This window comes from Lygodium microphyllum, chromosome 25, assembly GCF_053477565.2.
Source record: "Lygodium microphyllum isolate KBCC chromosome 25, Lygodium_microphyllum_v1.1.10, whole genome shotgun sequence".
NCBI classification, from domain to species: domain Eukaryota; kingdom Viridiplantae; phylum Streptophyta; class Polypodiopsida; order Schizaeales; family Lygodiaceae; genus Lygodium; species Lygodium microphyllum.
Window position 1 is genome coordinate 51,771,940 of NC_141159.1, and position 19,388 is coordinate 51,791,327.

Genomic DNA, 19,388 nt, shown 5'->3' on the forward strand with positions numbered 1-19,388 from the left:
AAGAATTAGAGCCTTGGACTTAGAGTCCTCTTTCCCCACTCTCCAAGCATTGACGATAGGTATGTCAGATACCCCAATTTTGTCAGCAAGTGTGTTAGCATCTTCCTGTGGGCTGCTCTTCTCCTCCCATCCTTCTACCTGTACATGTAAAACCCTAGCCCGTCTCCTAGCCTCTTCTTCCAAGGTAGCATTCATTACTTCAGTTTTGTTCATTGATGTTGCCTTATTCTTTTTTACTACCTCAATCCATGGGCTGGCTTCTTCTATCTGCTTCTGTGTTGTCTTTGCCACTTTTTCCCATGAGTGAACCTCCCTTTCACATGCCTTCAAAGCCTCTTTCTCTTTTTGTAATTCTTCTTGCACGTTCATTTCTTTTTTCTTAAATGTATTCAGTTCTTTCCTCAGTTCTAAGATTTTAGAGTTGTAGGCATCTACAACATTCAACATTTCAATTTTCAGCGTGTGCATTTCGGACAGCATTTGTGCCTGTAAGTCATTCTTAATCTTTCTGTGGATGTCTTGCATTTTTGCCCTCTGATTTACCATCAGTTCGGCTTTGATTTGCTCTCTTATTTCTTTCTCCAATTCTTGTCTCATAGTTCGTAGTTCAGAGCGAATCATGAGATGAATATCTTCGTATTTCTTTTTATTCATAGTGTGTGAGGTCTTTCCATGCCTGTCAGATGTTGGGGAGATGGTCCAATCACGGACCATACGGCCATATGTCTTGTACCGTGTGTTCTTAGAAGGGGTGTTGAACATTGCTTCCATGGACGGTTGTGTTAGTTTTTGATCAGATTCGTCTCCCAGATATTCATTTTCCACGGTTTGATGCTTGCATTTGTCTACATTATCCATCTCTCACACATTGTGTGCAAAGCCACTCAACTTGTACTTTGTACTGTCAAATCAAAGCATCTTCTGTGATTCCTGCAAATTTCCAGGGTTTTCCTAATCCCTCACTAAATTTTTGTAAGCCCAGTAATCTTTTACGATCCCAAATGCTTTCACACTGTTTACAGTCACTGTAGAAATACAAATTGTAGCCCCAGTCAGTGTATTATTGTATACTCCAGGACATGATCAAAATCAAAGTCAATGCATCATTGGCCTGGTTCACAAGCCAGTGCATCAATACATTCATCCAGGTTTGCATTCATGTCATTCTGAGTACATTCGTGTCATATCAACTTGATTACGTCTGCAGCCTTAGTACATTGGCATCTGGGTTTGTGTCAGTACCTTGCTGTCAATACATTACTGCATACAGTACGCCTGCGTCGATGCATTTAGTATATCTCTGCAACACTATACTGCCAACGATAGGTCTGCCTCATGCGAGGTACATTCATGCTCATGACAAGTTTGCCTCACACTAGAGGGGTCTGACGTCATGCCAAGTACGTCACGTCAGGTCCTCACGTCACGTCTATCAATAGTCAATACAAGCGTCCCTGACACGCCAGTCACGTCAGACACGCATGCCAGCGTCACGCCTATCTCGTGCGCATCCATCCCGTCACGCCCGTCGCGTCAGCATCCATCCTGTCATGTGCGTCATGCCAGCATCACACTAGTCTCGTCAGTCTCCGTCACGCCAGTCTCCGTTACACCAGTGTCACACTAGTCCCGTCATGCCAGTCTCGTCAGCCTTGTACGTGTTCCAGCTCCTTCTCTACCAAAGCCAATTGTTGTCGCAACTCTTCTGTCATATTTCCGATGCCGGCAAGTCCGGCACTGTAGGAATGAGAAGCTTGGAAGGATGATTTTATCTGTCGTGTGATTCCGGCTCTAGAGAACGGAAAACGTAGTGATTGTAGAGGAACGCGTTGGTCTCTCCTTCGTCAGACGAGGTATGTTTGTGAGAGTATATATTATTATTAACGTCTCTAAAAGGTCAATGTGGCCTATGAGACCAAAGTAATACATACAATGATGGTGTGTTTCTCATTTGGAACGAGAAAATATGAAAAACATGCCTATAAGACTGAAAAAATGAAATAGTGTCCTATAAAAGGGAAACATGTCAATGATCTAAAAATGAAAGTAGAAAAAGGAAAACTCTCCATCAATGAGATGTTTGTTCTCTAAGGAGGTGTATCTCTGCATGGCTGAGGCGTCTCGGCATCTGTCTCCTGTGGCGCTCAATGATGGCTTTAATTTGTCTGTGGTGTGGATGTCTAGGCCTTCATCCGGGTGGACGTGGGCGCCTAGACCGGCTAAGTGCCACTGCTCTATCCAAAGGGACACCTACAAAAGATGAGGTCCAATGATGATGTACTCTTGTAGGCTGTGTGGTAGTAGTTGTGGTATTTGCCATACTTTGTCGTGTATCAGTGAAAAAGTTAGTGACTGCTCTCTGTCTATGTGAGCCGAGCTGTGGGGGCCTCCTACTCCGTAGAATTGTTGCTCTACGCCTTTGGAGCTCCAAGAGGAAGAATCCCAAGCATCTCTGATCCTCAAACTGCATGATTCGTGTCAGGGGTCCAAAACCCTCTTGAAACAGGCAGTGGTATCTACCTCGTATGTCATAATATACAGTGCATCGGCAGATGTAGTGTTCCTTTGTCTCTGGCTCTCTGTTGCATAGTGGGCATATGTGTTCTTCTGTCTGTATACCCTCCCATCTGCCTGTCTCAATCCTCAGGTGGTGGGATGAGGTGCGGATTTGACCAATAATTGTGCGTCGTCCATGAGGCAGCTGTATGTCCATGTAATTGGGTCGGGTGATGAAACCATCCTCAAATATTTGAAGGAAGTGGGCCTGGTAGTGTGCCATTCTCGTGCCATGGGGGGAGGGGGGTCGGATCCAGGTCTTCTCCGTATCTAACTTCAGTATGTCTGCTTTGATCACATGGTTTAGCTCTGATCGGCTTAGGTCAAGTGTAGGGCAATCCAGGCTATAGTCAAAGGGGGGTAGTCTGTCAATCTCCAGGCTATAGTCAAAAAGAAAGAGAGAGAGAGAGAGAGAGTTTCTCGGATGACCTGATGGTCTGATGTAACAGAAAGTAAGAGATACAGAGAAATTGCTGACCTGATGGTCTAATGTAAATATTTACTACTTAATTCAATTATCTTCACGAAAAAAAAGAGAGAGGGTGTGAGTTTTATGAGGCCAAGTTTCGCCTACGAGGCAAAATCATGTACAATGTTGATAATCATTGGACATCAAAATGTGAGGTGCTAAAAGATGGCTAGTGATATACTGTAGAAGAAACTAAGGTGGTTTAAGACAAAATAGTGCTCATATAGGGATACTATGGGTGGATGAGATAATACATATCTAGTTGTGTTGCTAAATGATACCCGTATATCTAGTTCCACCCAGTTAGGATCGGTGGGTAGAGTATGTCGTACATGTAGATAAAATAGTATGAGGGTAGCATCTGGACTAGGCTCTCAACTCTGTCAACTGCTACTCGTGTCATTGGTGGATCTTCCTTATCTCTCTTTGATGTTACATGTAGCATCTGTGTCTAGTATCCCTATATCCATGGGTGACTTGCTGCTTTGATCTCCTTTGCTCTTTGGACTATCACCCCTCTCTATGTAGGTGCCGTGTGTGTGGTCACTGTTTGGAAGAAATTATGCGGAGCCTATGAATCTCAACTAGAAACTGGCCCAAGTGGCCCTGGAGTGGGGATTTCATAACTGTCTAGTTGAGTCCCTAAATGATACTCGTATATCTAGTTCCACCCAGTTAGGATTGGTGGATAGAGTATGTCATACATCTAGATAAAATAGTATGAGGGTAGCATCTGGACTGGGCTCTCAACTCTGCCAACTGCTACTCGTGTCATTAGTGGATCTTTCTCATCTCTCTTTGATGTTACATGTAGCATCTGTGTCTAGTATCCCTATATCCATGGATGATGTGCTGCTTTGATCTCCTTTGCTCTCTGGACTATCACCCCTCTCTATGTAGGTGCCGTGTGTGTGGTCACTGTTTGGAGGAAATTAGTAAGTTGTGATTGAGCGTCCCCCCCCCCCCCCCCCCCTTCCCCTCCCTGCAGCCCTTGCGTGTGTAGTGCCAGCTTGTAGTAGTGATATGTGGAGCCTATGAATCTCAACTAGAAGCTGGCCCAAGTGGCACTAGAGTGGGGATTTCATAACTAGTTTGAGTGAGGTATCTCCTCCAAATAGTATGAGGTATCTAGCTCGGATTGTGTGTAGGCTCTGTATTTGGAAATGAAGTGCTCCTTGCTCTCTACCTCCTCCTAGCATAATTTGTAGATCCACTCACCTCTAAGGATGCGGGCTGCTCTCACGGTCTCAATCTCAAGTTGGTGAGAATACCCTAAGCTGGCCAATGGCTACCCCTCTCTCATGTGGCATGTATACATTTAGGTATCTAGGTCTCTCAATGAAGCCATCTATGGTAGTCTTCATGTAGTCTCTATAGTAAGACATCTTCGGGGGAAGGGGTTGTTTGGGTGATAGCCATGTATGCTATATGTACAATTGATAGAGATCTTGTCACATTACCAAGTTCCTCTTTGTGTGGGAGAGGTGTATGAAGGGGGAGTCAGGATCATACTGAAAGGGGGTGGATGGTCAGCGTCAACCCTTTATCTTGTAAGCCACTGCTTGACCTGTGAATACCATGAAGTCCCATGTCCTGCCTAGCTAGCCATCTAGAGGCCTCAAAGGACCTCTTCGATAGTCTATTCGGATGCATGTCATGTACTCTATTTATGAAGCTAATGGTTTGGAAAAGGGCTTCCATTATCATGGGGAGTGTAGTAAACTGGGCTCTAATAATCTCATGTGATACTAATGGTTTGTTGTGGATCATCCGTAAGAGCATAATGATCTGTGGTCTTTCAAATTGTATCCATAGGTATGTAGCCAAGCTAGAGGTCCAAATAGGTGTACCATACATCATGGCTAGTGTGACTAGTGTGTCAAATAGCAAGTATGAGGCTTGTGGAAGTGTGCTTGGTGACATTGTCTCCCCCATCAATGGCCAATGTTATGTATACTTGTGTGAGTCAGTGGACTCTGGCTACCTGTGCCATGGTGAATCTTCCAATAGATGTAGTGAAAGTGATCCCTAAGTAGACATACGAGTCCACAATCTCCACCTGTCCGGCTCCTAGAGTAAAGATTGATCTCCTCCTCACTAGGGCTGATGTGTGGAAGATCAAGATCTTGGTTTTCCCAAGATTAACCGTCAATCCACGTTGTGTACAAAAGTCATGAAGGGCGTGGAGATTTTGTTGTAGAGACCCTCTTGTGATTCAGAGACCAGCACAATTAAAGCATAACGGAGACAAGTATACTTGCTATCTCCACCCCATCGCCACCTCCTTGTGTGATGTGACCTTCTATTGTCGATGTAGAGATTGAAGAGTGTGGGGATGAGAGGACATCCTTGCTTCACTCCAATGATGCTAAAGACCATGTTTGAAAGTTCTCTTGGGCATCTCACTCGGCCTATCACCCTCTCACATAGTGCATAGATGCTCTAAATCATGTCCAATGGGATCCCTAGTGTCTGCAGCCTTTGTAATAGTCTATCTCATGGAACTCTATCAAAGGCTTTCTAGAAATCCACAAAGCATCAATTAAGTCTATTCTTTCTCATTTTTTTCCTGCTCAATCATACTCCTCAAGGTGAAGATGTGGTTGAGTGTAGAGAACCCTCATCGGAAACCAACCTATCCTATTGCTCTCAATCTCCCTCTTTCTGCATGTGCACTGAGTTGTGCCCCTATCACCGCTCCATACATCTTGGCCAATGTGTGGCCCACCATGATGGTTCTTTAGTTACCTAGATCTAGGGGGTCTCAATACTTGTGGATGGGTACAATGGTATGCATGGTCCACTCATTTGGGAACCCCTTTGCTAGAGGGGGTGTGTGTAAAAAAGTATTTTGTGGGTACACCATTAAGGGGTACCTGCTTGGCCTTTGGCCTTTGGGCTTTATCCCAATAGTATATTTTCAGCTGTCACTGGTATGAGTTTATCCATAATCCAAAATTTGGTTCCTTTTGGAACATTTTGATTGCTTTAATGCTCAATTATCTTATATGTCTCCAAACTCTAAATTTGTGTTATTATTCCCTTGCTTGGTGATGTTGTTAGCATGCCCTTTGTGAGCTTTGGTCTGATAGAGACATTGGAGTTGTGATTGTGCTTTCCATTTAGTATTGTTTGCATTTCTTTTCCTTGTTAGTGTTAGGTGTGTTCACACATTGTTTGCAGCCATTTCCTATGCCTTGCCAAAGGCTGTATAGCGTGCCTATCAGTGATTTGCCCAGATGGCGGCAATCAGCCCGAGACTTGCTACGCCAGCATTTCTTTTCTCTCTTCTATAGGTGCTCTGATAAGTTTTCTAGACTGACCTAGTGCTCTCATTGGTGCTTTGGGCTGCATGCAGGGACTGATCAGTCCTCCATTGTATTTAGCATTCGTTTCAGATTCAATGCAGATTCCTCTTCTGTGTTCTTCTTCCTTTGCACACTCTCACATGCTTATGTTTCATAGCCTCCTGGTTTTTTTGTGTAGGGGAAGGAGGATCGTAGCTATAGATTGTGGAAGGCCCTCTATGGCCTGAAGCAAGCTCTTAGGATGTGGTACCAGAGGATTGATTTGATTCTTCTTATAGAATGAATTTCATCAATTAGATCATGACCCCAAACTTTATTATAAGGTTGTAGGTGATAGGCATGTTTTAGTCATTTTGTAAGTGGATGACTTGATTATCTTAGGGAGTGACTCACATGAGGTTGATTGGACTTGTGACATCTTGTGGCAAGAGTTCGACATGACGGACCTAGGGATCCTTCACTTCTTGGTTTGGAGATCTATTAGATGGCATAGTGCAATCTTTATCTCCTTGCACAGGTACATCTTTGAGCTTCTTTTGAAGCTCGGTATGGCCCAATGTTGGCCTATTTCTTGCCCCATGGACCCTGGGTCCAAACTTGTGGCAACCAAAGAACCACTATCCAATGCTACCTGCTACAAGTGTCTTGTTGGTTCTTTGATCTAGCTTATACACACTAGGCCAGATATTTCCTTTGTGGTGGCATTGTTGTTTTCTTTCATGAAGACTCCTACCCAAGCTCACTGGTGAGTTGCTTTATGCATGGTGCGCTACTTACAAGGGACTAGATCCTACAAGATTATGTATAGAGAGGGGACAAGTCTTTTTGGCTAGAATGACTCAAATTGGGTAGGTGATGTGGAGTTGAGATATTGCATCACAAGTTATGCTTTCTCCCTTGGATCGGGAGTAGCCTACCATGCCCTTACTTTCTATGGAGGTAGAGTACCAAGCACTTCATTCTGTAGCTATGAAGGCAGTTTGGCTCTATTGGATGTTGGCCGAGATTGGCTTTGCATAGACAAAACTCACATAGCTATGCGTGGATAACCAAAGTGCCTTAGCTCTGAAAAAGAACCTTGTGTTTCATGCTTGCGTGGGCACATAGAGATTCAATATCATTATGTCCGAGAGCGGATCATGGATTCCGAGTTAGTGGTGGACTATTGTCCCACGATGGACAATGCTGTGGATCTCTTCGCGAAGCCTCTTCCATAAGCTTCTATGCTTCATCATATGAGGTTGTTGGGTCTTTGAACTCTCTCAAGATTTGAGAGGGGTCATCCCCACCTTCCTCCGGCTTATCACCGGGTATCCTAGACTCTAGGTCACCATTCCTTGTTGTCCATTTCGCTTGAGAAAAGTTCTCGGCCAACCGTTACCTTGCCCTATTTTGTTAGTCTGTTCTAGTTGTGAGCTCCGTAGACTCCGATGGAGACATTGGAACTCCGACTGTGTTTTCCACTCAACTCTATGTGCATTCCTTTTCCTAGTCACTGTTAGGTGTGTTCACACACTGTTTGCAGCCATTTCTTATGGCCTTCCAAAGGTTGTGCAGCTTGTAGATCAACAATTTTCCCCAGATGGCTGCAATCAGCCCCAGATCTGACACGTCAGCATTTCCGATTGCATTAAATGCAGTCAGACTGCATTTATGCAGTTGGCCAGATTCAGCATTTTTTTGCTATTTAATAGCCATTGTTAAGCATGGGCAGATTATTCTTTTCTGTCTTCTGAAGGTGCTTTGACAGGTTGCAGCATTCTTGTCCATCTCCGTTGAGGATTGCTGGCTGCACACTCCCTGTCTCCATCACCCTCACCATCTCCATCAGTGTCTCGGAGGCTGTCATCATTTTCCAGCCTGATCTGGTGCCCTCACTAATGCTTTGGGCTGCATGAAGGGACTGATCAGTCCTCCATTTTATTCAGCAATCATTTCAGATTCAGTGCAGATTTCTCCTCTTCCTGTTGTCTTCTCTCTTCTCCTTTTCTCTCCATGTTTGTGTTCCTGTTTTATTGTGCACTCTCACAGATGTATAATGGGGTCACTCAATCGAACCCTTGATTTTGCAATGATGATATTATGTTGATTTCCAACCTGTATGGCTCCAAACATTCCTAGCAATTTCATCATCTAGTTCCTTTTAGGTTTCTTTATGCCACTTGTTAATGGGGTTTCCTAAACGTGCATGGATTTTGTCTTCTTTTGCAATTGAGGTTCATCAACTAGTAGAAAAACAATGTCTGTCATAGCTTGCTAATTTTCCTCCTTTTGATTCCCTCTTCTCCTTTAACTGTCATTTTGTGGAATTCATCTTTAATCTTCTTATTAGCTATAACTGCCTCCATTGCCAACTTTTCCTCTAGCTCAAGGAAGTTATATGCATTTATTTGTTAAGTGAGTTCTTTAAGATTGTATTTTTTGCTTCCAAGTTGCAAACTTGCTATTGTAGGCGTTCCTTCCTTGGGCTTGGCTTGGATAGTATTGGTAGTATTGTTGCCGAAGTTTTTGGATATACCTTGCAGCTAGTATAGGAATTCAAGCGTAACCCTCTCTCTAGGAGGTGGAGGCTTGAAAGATAGGGCTCGTTCAACTATACAGGCTAGACATGGAACACCTTTTGCCTCTATCATAAGGCAAAAGGATCATTAGGATGGCCATTACTTAACTACGCATAGTGACATAGGTTACATGAAACTAGCCTTTCTTTTGTAGATGGGTGGTATTTCCCTTAGTTACAACAGTAACATTTATTACAAAACTCAGAAATGCAAATTAACTTACAATCTTGGACAATGGACATCTTGTTGGTCCCAAAACTAGCACCCCTTTTGGTATTTCTTTAACTTAATTGAAGAAAGGTTAATGTACAATGAGATTCTCCTAATCCCTTTCGGTACTCCAACTCCCCTTTCTATCCAAAATGACTAGTAAGTCTTCAATTTGATTTGCCCCTTGATTCGGTCAATTGGCATTCACCGCTTTGATGGAGATGGAAAATGCCCCAAATTCATTGGTTTGTTGGTCCTTCCAATTGAATTTGATTGAAAAAAGCTTCAGCCCTGTTGAATCTAAGTCTCGGAGCTTCCAATTTCTGACATGCTTTCTAGGCTATTGCTGAACCCTAATTTCTACTGCAGATTAGAGTTTACAAAAGAGAAATCTGAAATTTCTCAACCTTTGGTAATCTCAATGGTGTAGTCTTCGGAGAAAGGCTATAGAAATGCTAGGAGATCAGAGAAAATGCTAAGGAGAGAGAAAATTCAGACTTTCTTCACAAAGAATTGAAGAAAATTAGTCATTTATTGCTACTGCCGTGTCTGAACAGCTTGTAAATGCAAAGAACTGAAGAAAATCAGTCATTTATTGTTGCTGCCTTGTCTTAACAACCTCTAGATGTTATCATGTGTTGCTGTTGATTGGTCTTTTCCGCCCCTGGCTGCCTTAGAAGGTCCTCCAATGGCTACAAATCAGACCAACAGCACCTCCTCCCTTTCTCTTGCAGATTGAATGTACCAAAATGCCTATCTCCAATCTCTAAATACGTTTTTCAATCTTGCATGGGCATTTTTGACAAGTGGCAGACTTCCCAAATGGTTTTTCCAGTATTACCCATAATTGAATATTAATTTTGAGTCTTTAAATATTGAAAATTAATCTAATAATTATTTTAGTGCTGTGAAAAATAATCTGACTGGCCAATAATGAAATTGGTTAGGCAATTTCCATTCTTGAGTGTCTTTGTGCTATCTTTGACCATCAGATTAGCGTTAGGTACCTTCAAACACCACTTCTCTAGTATCACCAATTGACACTTATGGCCAAATGAATGACCTAGGCCAACAACTGGCACCATATACCACCAAGTACCTGTGCAGCATAACTTATAGCAATGTTTGCCTTTGACATCCTGTGATTTCCTCAGGTCTCGGGCTCGTAAATTTACTCTAACCCCAATTACACCTCACATATGCAACATTTACTTAACCATGTGATTAAAAATTAATCCACATGTTTAGTGAGGGATGACATCACACCTACTAAGTTGCTAGGGATAAAGATGACTTTGTATTGTCTTCTCCATTTTCCCTTGATGGTTTTGTGATTTGCCCGAGGTACTTGGACACACCGGTCTCATGGAATATAGTGTGCAATTAGTTGCTTTGCACATCCCCACACTAGTTGAGAATAGAGATTGGTTGCTATGGAGCAGGTTCTCTCCCCCTTGGGGATCGGATTTGCTGGTTGCACTAATTTGAGGTAGAGATTGAGGAGAAATATTGAGAGGGATTTGAACCACTATCTAGGGCAGTCGACTTTCTAATGTTAGTGCTGCCTTGGACTCTTCCTCTTGGAGCAATGCTGACATAGAGACCTTGTCTTACAATGTAGGGCAGTCGACTTTCTAATGTTAGCGCTGCCTTGGACTCTTCCTCTTGGAGCAATGCTGACATAGAGACCTTGTCTTACAATGTAGAGGGAGCACCTCGGGAATGTAGGGCAACATAGCCTTACATACCTTTTCAAAGCTGCAGCCATGGTTACTTTAGAACATACATTAGATCCACCTGGCTTGGACGAAGCCACAGAGAAATGCAAATCATGCCACCTATGGCCTGCTATTCCACATCTCCACTCAAGGTACCACTGGTCATTGGCATGGCATTGAGCAACATTGCTTCGATGCTTGAGCCTGTCTATGCCATGAGAGACATATGGGATGATTTTGGTCCTCTTCTTATCTGTGCAGGCTGTCATGTTGGTTCTACAATTCATTTAGCATTGCCATATTGGCAGATGTATCAGATGTCTAGTTTTCAGTTCTCCCAGCTGCTATTTGTTGTTCCCAGGCTAGATCATGGTTTTCAATTCTTGTTCGCTTTACTGTACTTGAGAAACACAATTGTTTGTTGTGTTTCAGACATATTTATTTTGTCTGATAGGCCGATTTGGCCTGTTGTAGACATAATGGGGAAAAAACCACCTTACCCCTCCCTCCTCTTCTCCTTCCCTTTCACTTCCTTAAAGTTGAGAGACTGATTAGTAGAAGGTGCAATACTGTGATAAGAAAGTACATACAATATGGTTTAGACATTTGTAAACAACCTTAAGGTTATGATGATTGCAAATGTGCAAACATATAAGATAAGGGGTACAATGGTTGCATTATTGACGTGAACAAAACTGTTGTGATATAGTTTCATCATCAAGAGTTCTGGAGGAATGCTGAGCACTTGTGTAGAGCATTTATGAAGGGCATGTACATGTTATTTATCTTCTGTTAAATTGGGTTTTTGGCCTTCTCCTCCCAAAGCTTGCAGCCAATAATTGGTGAGTTGAGGCTTGGTGGTGTAGTATGAGAAATGGTGTTGCTCACAAACAACCACAAGTCTCCTTTTAAGTTACAGATTTCAAAATATGTTATAATATATACGACAATGAAAAAAATTGACAACATTTACAGATACTGAATCAAGCTACATCGAATGCTGTGTATGATGAGGCAAATGTTTTGAATTTTCCTCTGTCAAATTAGACCTTTGTGCCTCACTTTTGAGTTCATTGGAAGGAATGAAGTCCGATATCCAGATTGACAAATTATTAAGGCTGATCACAAATTAGATATCCTAATTGTTGCTACTTTCCATGATAGGTTTCCTTCAATGTGGTCATTCCATGCTTTTTGATGTCAAAGGTAACCTATCTTCTTATCTGAAAGTTCTCCAAGAAAAGCAATATTGTGCAATTATTGTTTCCAGTGTTCCATAGCAATGGGTCACTTAATAAAGGATGTCTTACAATGATCCCCAATGCCATATTGGCCTCTGGATTTTGGAGTTTCAGGTGTCTCAGACTATTGCATCACAACATGGTAGTAACCTCTTTGGTTTGCCTCTCATTGCTTTTGCTCAGGTCAGTTTGTTTTACTCAAATATGTTTCCAATTCTACACAAATTAACCTTTGTACCAGCAAGCACTTGACAGTTCTACTGTTTATATACCAGATCTTAGCTGGTTTTGTTTTGGGGAAATTAGCAGTTACCTTTTTGTACAGACAGGTCAGGTTCTCTCGAGGTGCTATTCAAGAAGGTGGTACATGATACTGGAAGTAGTTAATTTACTCTTTCTCATCCAATTCTCCTGTAGTTATTTTATTCTCTTGTAAGCATCAATGAACTTTGTTGGACAGATCTGGCAAGCAAGGAGGCCCTAATCACGGCAGCATGTGCATTTGGAAACACTGTGACCTTGCCTTTGGTAATGCCTAGGTTTACTGGGTCATGCATAATGCATCTATATGTTTGAAGTTAATGGGGAGAAGACGCTCAGCTAATTCTATTGAGATGCATCTATATGTTTGAATGGGGTGCTTGACTGATGTATTGCGAGGTTTCAGGGAGCTTGATGATTTTCAGCATGGAATGAAACCTAACGCACCTAACAAAATCGAAGTGTTTTCTAGGTGTTTCTGAATGGAATCTTGTCACAGAACGAGTATAGCACTGCATCAGGGTATGTTAATAACAATCATGCACTTTGTTTAGTGTAGTTTTTTGATGGCTTTTGTAATGGAAAATTCTGGGTGCAGATATCTGGCTCTTTATATGGCTGGGTGGTCTCCATGTTTGTGGACCTTTGGCTACCAAATTCTTAACACTGCCAGGGAACCTGATATGGAAAATCTCAATGTCAGCAATCTATCATTGCTCCGAATTTTCAAGTGGTTGAAGCAGATAATAAACCCTCCTCTTTATGGCGTATGTTCACACAAGCACACCGAGAAAAACATTTCTTGCAGAGTAATACTTTAAGTAAACTGAAGCTGCCAATGGCTTCATCCATTTGGGACAGGTCTTGGTGGGGATCCTTCTTGGGAGTACGCCTTTGTCACAACTTTTTATTCCTGCAAGAGAAACAGTGCCTCAACTTGATAATGAACAAACAAGAGTATTCTTGCAGAAACTTTTTTCAAACATATTACAGCCTATTTTAGAGGTTAGTTTTAACAGATAGTCAACTCTCCACCAAGCTACATTTTTTATGGATACATTGATTTGTTTTTATGTGAATTGTACTTGGAAGAAAGCTCACAAACAAAAGATGCTCATAAAGTAGATCTATCTCCAGGCAGCTAGACTTTTGGGGTCGGGTGCTGTGGCAACTCAAGCCATTGTCTTGGCATCTACTTTAGCTGCATCAATGCCTAATGTTGGAGATAGCGAATCTCCTCAAGCAGGGGGCAGACGGGCAATGACCAATGTAAAAAGCAGTACTGAATATTGCAATACAAATGTATCAAATTTCTCCTTAGGGGTTGAGACATTCTGGATGATAACCATTATACGACTTGTTGTCATGCCTCTTATGGGTTTGGCACTTGTATGGGTAAGTCTCACACAAAATATATTGGATTTGTAAATCCATCATTTCATAGTACAGTACGGTAGGAAAGTAGCAGAAATTTGAACTTTGTTCTTTTACAGTTTTTCCAGCACGAAAGATTGCTACCTGCTGATCCTCTTTGTACAATCACTATTTTGGTAAGCAATATATAACATGTAAAAAATTTCTTTAATGTTTTTTTTTTTCACTTTCAAAACTGAGCAATTGAGGCAATCGAGACATGGCACCAAACTATAATGCATATTTGTTCACTATTTCCCTTTTCTGCATGCAATGAGAGGACAGTGATATTTGGTGTCCCGTTTTTTTAACAGCTATTCCTAACGTGAATCTTTGCTTTGTGAAATGGATCGCAGCTTTTACCCAAGACAGTGCAACTGCTGTTAACAAGGAAGTATAAATGTCTGATGAAAAAAGCTCAAAAAATGAAATGAATTTGTAGGTGTATGTCATGCTGGCTACAAAGGTGGTGGGTAGATTTGTGTACAACAGGCTTCTCGTAATGGCCACAAGATGAGCACGTTGCTGATAGGCCTCTAGACTGCCATGTGCTGTGTTGACCTGCTGCAGGTTGACCCAACTGGTCAGATCCGCCAGTCAGTTCTGGCCCTATTTTGGGGACTCTTCTCAGGTCCTTTCTGATTTACTGCAGATTCCAGTTTCCTTAAATTCTTGGTACTTCCAAGTCAACCTATTCTTAACCCTTCCCTCCCGCATTTGAGCATGTGGGTTGCTCCTCCCAGGTGAGGAATGTAAGGTGTCTGGCGAGATGGCTCTGTCTCTGCTAGGCTAGTGATGTCAATAGGGTTGGCGGGCGGGTCTATGGAAAAAGTTTGGCATTGCTCTTTGTGTGGGTCCCTTTGGATGAACTGGCATCCTATCTTAAAGTAGTGATGTGTGGCACCTCTGCAGCTCTAGGAGAAAAAGACCTAGGCATTTTTGATCCTTGTACTCCATGTCGTGACAAGGAGGTCCAAAGCCATCATGGAAGAGGCAATGGTAATGTCCATAGTACACTGCACATCTGCATATGTAGTGCTCCTCTGTCTGAGGCTTTCGGCCACACAGCTGGCAAGTCCTATCCTTTGCTGGGATATCTGTCCATTTGCTTGTCTCTATCTGTAGCCTATGAGAGGAGGTGCGAATCTGTCCGATAGTAGCTCGTATGCTGTGGGAGAGAAGGGTGTTCATGTATGCTGGCCAAATAGTGAAACCATCATCAGAGAGACATAAGAAGTGACTCCTGTAGGACTCCATCCTCAATCCTAGAGGGAGTGGTGGGTGGGTCCATGTTCTCGCTGTCTCAGTTCTCAAGATATCAGCTTTGATCACCTAATTCAGCTTTGGTAGGCTGAGAGAAAGTGTAGGGTAGTCAAGGCTATAGTCAAAATGTGGGAGGCGGAACCATATAGGCTCATCCAAATAGTCATGTGTGAAAACCAAGAGTTTTCCTCGCCTCTTGCTACTAGTTGTACAGATGACGTTAGTGCCAATTTGGAGTATCTATGATGTGGAAGTTCCCATAATCTATGCCAAAAGGGCACTGCCTTGAAGAGTGCCTTTGGAACTATGGATGGTGCCCTTAGCTCTACTCTGACAATGGGATCTGGGGTGGAGGGCTTATCCTAATCATATGCGCTATCATCATGATCCATGGCCTTTCCATCCTATCCCAACCATCATAATAATCTCTCTCTGCTCCAATTTGATCAATGAGTGGGCTAAGACACCCATGGTACACTATGCAACCCCATAACTTTGCTCCATATAGTAGTGTAGGTGTGACTAGGGTGTCAAACAACCATAGTTTGGTGCGAGGCTCTTGGAACTGTATGTGAATACATTGACACTTGAGTGCCCCTAGTGCTACATATCCATGTACAACACGTGCTTTTGATGCCCCTCTCAACGAAAAATGTGAGCGAGAGAAGGTGACTTCCAAGTATACATATTTCCTTACATGCTCCACTATGTGTCCCCCAAATGTGAATTGGTACATAGATCTAGTTACCCATGCTGCTGAAGTATTTAAGACCATGGTTTTGTTCTTCCCAAGGCTCACTGCAAGGTCTCTATCTCTACAAAAGATGTGCAAAGCATTTAGGTGCCACTGCAATCCCTTTGGTGAATCTAAAATGAAAACAATATCATCTGCATACAATAATATTGTTATCAACACCCCTACTAGGTTGGCTTGGGTTTCTCCTCCTCGGTCAATGTAATCAAACACTTCATCTATGTATAAACCAAACAATGTTAGTGAAAGTGGGTGTCCTTGTTTTACTCCTATGGTACTGTCAATCCTTGTTGATAGCCCCCTAGGTGCCTGTATATGACCTGCCATTGTCTCATATAATGCATAGATACTCCATCGTATATCCTTTGGTACTCCAATATCTTGCAATCTTTGCATGATGTCTGTGCGAGGCATTGTATCAAAAGCTTTGCAGAAGTCTACAAAGCAACAATAGATCCTCTTGTCTTGAGCTCTTCGCCTTTGATATATCTCTGCTTTTGCTTTTGCTAAGTAGTCTCGTTTTTTCTTCCACACAAGGTGTTTGAAGAACGTCCTTGCTTGACGATATGTCCAAGTGCCTAGCTCCACCTCTCTTTGTAAGCAAGCTCGAGTGACTCTACACTCATTATCATAACAACTATTTTGGAGAGCAATAGAGATTGTGGGTCCACATTGGGGCAAGGTGTGTGGGATTGCATACATGGCTGATCCATGTATGGCCTTTGCTAAATCCCTTGTACATTCCTCAAACGATTGGCTCAAGTCCAATGTATGTAAACTAGTCTACAAAGAACCACTATAGATGTGCGAGGTGTCTTCTACAAAGTAGTACTTGGGATGTTTAGGGAGGCATGGTGTTGTTGGGTATTTTACTCACGCCTTACTTACGCCTACGCTCATATGGGAGTGTCGGTGATCAGTAGGACACTGGGACACTTTTTACTCTCGGTAGGAGAGGTTTTTTCCCCCAGACTTATGGTCTTATTATCGTATGTACTTATGTGCTTATGTTACACACATTTAGGCACTTAGTGTGTGTCGGGTGTGAACACCCCCCTACAACCCTAAGGTTTAAGGGTTGTACTTTGTACTTTCAGATTACACTCATTCAGTCTATTCTCTTGGGTGTCGTGCTTCAACTCTGTTTCTCTCACTCTCACACTGTCTACTGAATCTGGCTGTAGCTCGATCCTCTGCTCTCACTTTTGGTATCAGAGCTCAGTTCTAAGCTTAGCTTCTGCCTGCAACGTGCAGTCCTGACCGCACCCGAGCCACCTCTGCTCTGCGTCTGCTCCTCGTCGTCAGCCTTCAGCGCCAGTTCAGCGCAGCTCCACTAGTACCCTGCACGTCAGACGCCAGGGCTCCACGTCGTCCGCCAGGGTCCCGTTTCCTGCAGGCGGAGTCAACGCCCGCTCGTGACCACGAACTGCCCGCTGTTTGTGACCACGAACTGCCCGCCTGCCCGCGTCAGACTCGCGACTGGTCAGCCCGCCAGACGACCACGTCAGGTGACCACGTCAGCCTGTCCTGCGCCAAACTGCCCGCCTACGTTCACACGCCAGTCTGCTTCACGTCAGGTGCAATTTTAAACATTTTTTTTAAAATTTCAGCCCAGAACATAGTTCTGGAAGCGGAGGTTCACACCCGGCAACACAGAGCAAGTGCAGTGATAAATTTCATGCAAATTTTTAGACAGGATCGTCAGACATTTTGGGGCTTTTGTGTATTTGGAGGACAGTTGCATTTGGACTGCTGATACAGTCACAGAAAGTCTGTTTTTGACAGAAATTTGGCAAAAATTTTGGGGATTTTGACATAACAGTGTTGCACTGCATTGTTTGCACCTTGGGAAGCGTGCAGTAAAAGACAGTTTTCTGACAGAGTACGCCCTTGCACATTAATTGCAGAAACGTATTTGCTGCAATTTCTGGAAATTTGCAGATTTTCGGTTCTTACTGCTTTGACATTGCTCATTTTGTCTTTGGAAATTTGTCATCATGGCAAATCAGGGAGGTGATGTTTTTACGTATGTATCCAAGGAGGACAGACTGGACGGAAACAACTATTCCCTTTGGTCATTCATGATGAAAAATGTATTAGTGGCCAAGAATTTATGGGATTATGTCAGTGGAGAGGAAACTCGACCGGGAGTTGTAGCTCCCGTTACTCCTCCTCCCCAAGGTGCACGTGGACAACGGGGACCTCAGCCCGCTCCACCTCAGCCACTTCCTCCAAGAACTGCAGCTCAAAAAGCTTGGGATACCCGTGATGCACAGGCCTTGTCGCTGATTGCTCTGGCAGTTCAGCGGTCCATCATACCTTATATCCGTTCGGCATCTTCTTCACGAGATGCATGGTTGACTTTGGAGCATATGTTTGTAGGAAAAAATGAGACCCGGATCTCTTTCTTGAAGAAAGAGTTGGAAACTCTGAAGATGCATGAAGGTGATTCTATGCAAGATCACTTAAACAAAATTCAGGACTTGAGGGAACAGCTCATGAATGTAGATGAGTATTTTTCGGATGCACAGTTGATATCCACCACCTTGAATTCCCTACCTCCTTCGTACTTGTCTTTTCATACTTCATTGAACCTCACCATGAGAATCGCTGAGCACCCACTCACTTTTATTCAGCTGGTTAGCTTGCTTCTAGAGGAGGAGAAAACACGGAAAAATAGTGGTGTGGATGCTATAGTCTCTGAGCAGGCTTTTGTGGCAAGACAGAAAGGCAAGAACAGCAAGGTGAAAAATGCTCCACAGAGTTCTGGCACTTCGGGCACATCGCAGAATCAGTCACAAGGGGGGACGCAAGCAAAGAAAGGAAAATGTCATTATTGTAAGAAGCCCGGCTACTATATCACTAAGTGCAGAAAGCGCATTGCCAAAGAGAAGAAGAAGGAGTCAGGAATGTCTGTTTCTACTACTCCTTCCACTGCTAGTGAGTCCGCGTCCTTTGTTGTGGACAGGGACTATTGTTTTTACACTTGCAGTTATGACATCTCTTGGGCCGATAGAGCACTTAGCTCTACAGAGGATGCTGACACTTGGTTCTTTGACAGTGGTGCTTCTAGACATATCACATCTCGCAGAGATTTGTTTGCTTCAGTTAGTGCACCTCCCGTTGGGAAATCGGTACAGTGTGCCAATAATGCATCATACGCTGTTCGTGGTATTGGGGAGATTCAGCTCACAGCCATTGATGGCTCTATTCTCCGCCTGCAGGATGCTTTGTTTGTGCCTGGAATAAAGAAGAATTTGCTTTCTATTTCTTCTTTGGCACGTTGTGGTATGCAGGTCACTTTTGATGATGACCGTTGCATGGTTCGAGAAAAAGAATGCATGACATTGGTCTTGACAGGATCTTTGTGTCATGGTTTATATGAGTTGGATGCTCTTTCAGTAGATCAGTCAGCATACTTGACATCCACTCTTACTCCTGCTATGATACATGCGGAGTTATGGCATGCTCGTTTAGGGCATGTAAACTTTGGCAGCTTGATGCTTTTACAGCGTACTCAGATGCTGGATGGCTTACCTCTCTTGGAGAGACCTCCTGAGCACTTATGCGAGGGATGCATTTTGGGGAAAATGCATCGTTTCTCATTTCCTCGTGATGTTGCTTTCAGGGCAAC

General features: G+C 43.1%; 1 protein-coding gene across 3 annotated transcripts in view; it reads left to right on the forward strand.

The window, feature by feature from the left end:
* Nucleotides 1-19,388, forward strand: part of LOC148014218 (protein PIN-LIKES 7-like) — a 162,009-nt gene that overhangs the window by 128,512 nt on the left and 14,109 nt on the right. For all 3 annotated transcript variants that reach the window (XM_087666334.1, XM_087666335.1, XM_087666333.1), the window contains 9 exons: nucleotides 11,987-12,028; nucleotides 12,178-12,246; nucleotides 12,339-12,423; nucleotides 12,524-12,591; nucleotides 12,797-12,846; nucleotides 12,923-13,091; nucleotides 13,186-13,329; nucleotides 13,462-13,719; nucleotides 13,818-13,874. In XM_087666334.1, the coding sequence (XP_087522460.1) occupies nucleotides 11,987-12,028; nucleotides 12,178-12,246; nucleotides 12,339-12,423; nucleotides 12,524-12,591; nucleotides 12,797-12,846; nucleotides 12,923-13,091; nucleotides 13,186-13,329; nucleotides 13,462-13,719; nucleotides 13,818-13,874 (942 nt within the window). The remainder of the gene's footprint in view (nucleotides 1-11,986; nucleotides 12,029-12,177; nucleotides 12,247-12,338; nucleotides 12,424-12,523; nucleotides 12,592-12,796; nucleotides 12,847-12,922; nucleotides 13,092-13,185; nucleotides 13,330-13,461; nucleotides 13,720-13,817; nucleotides 13,875-19,388) is intronic.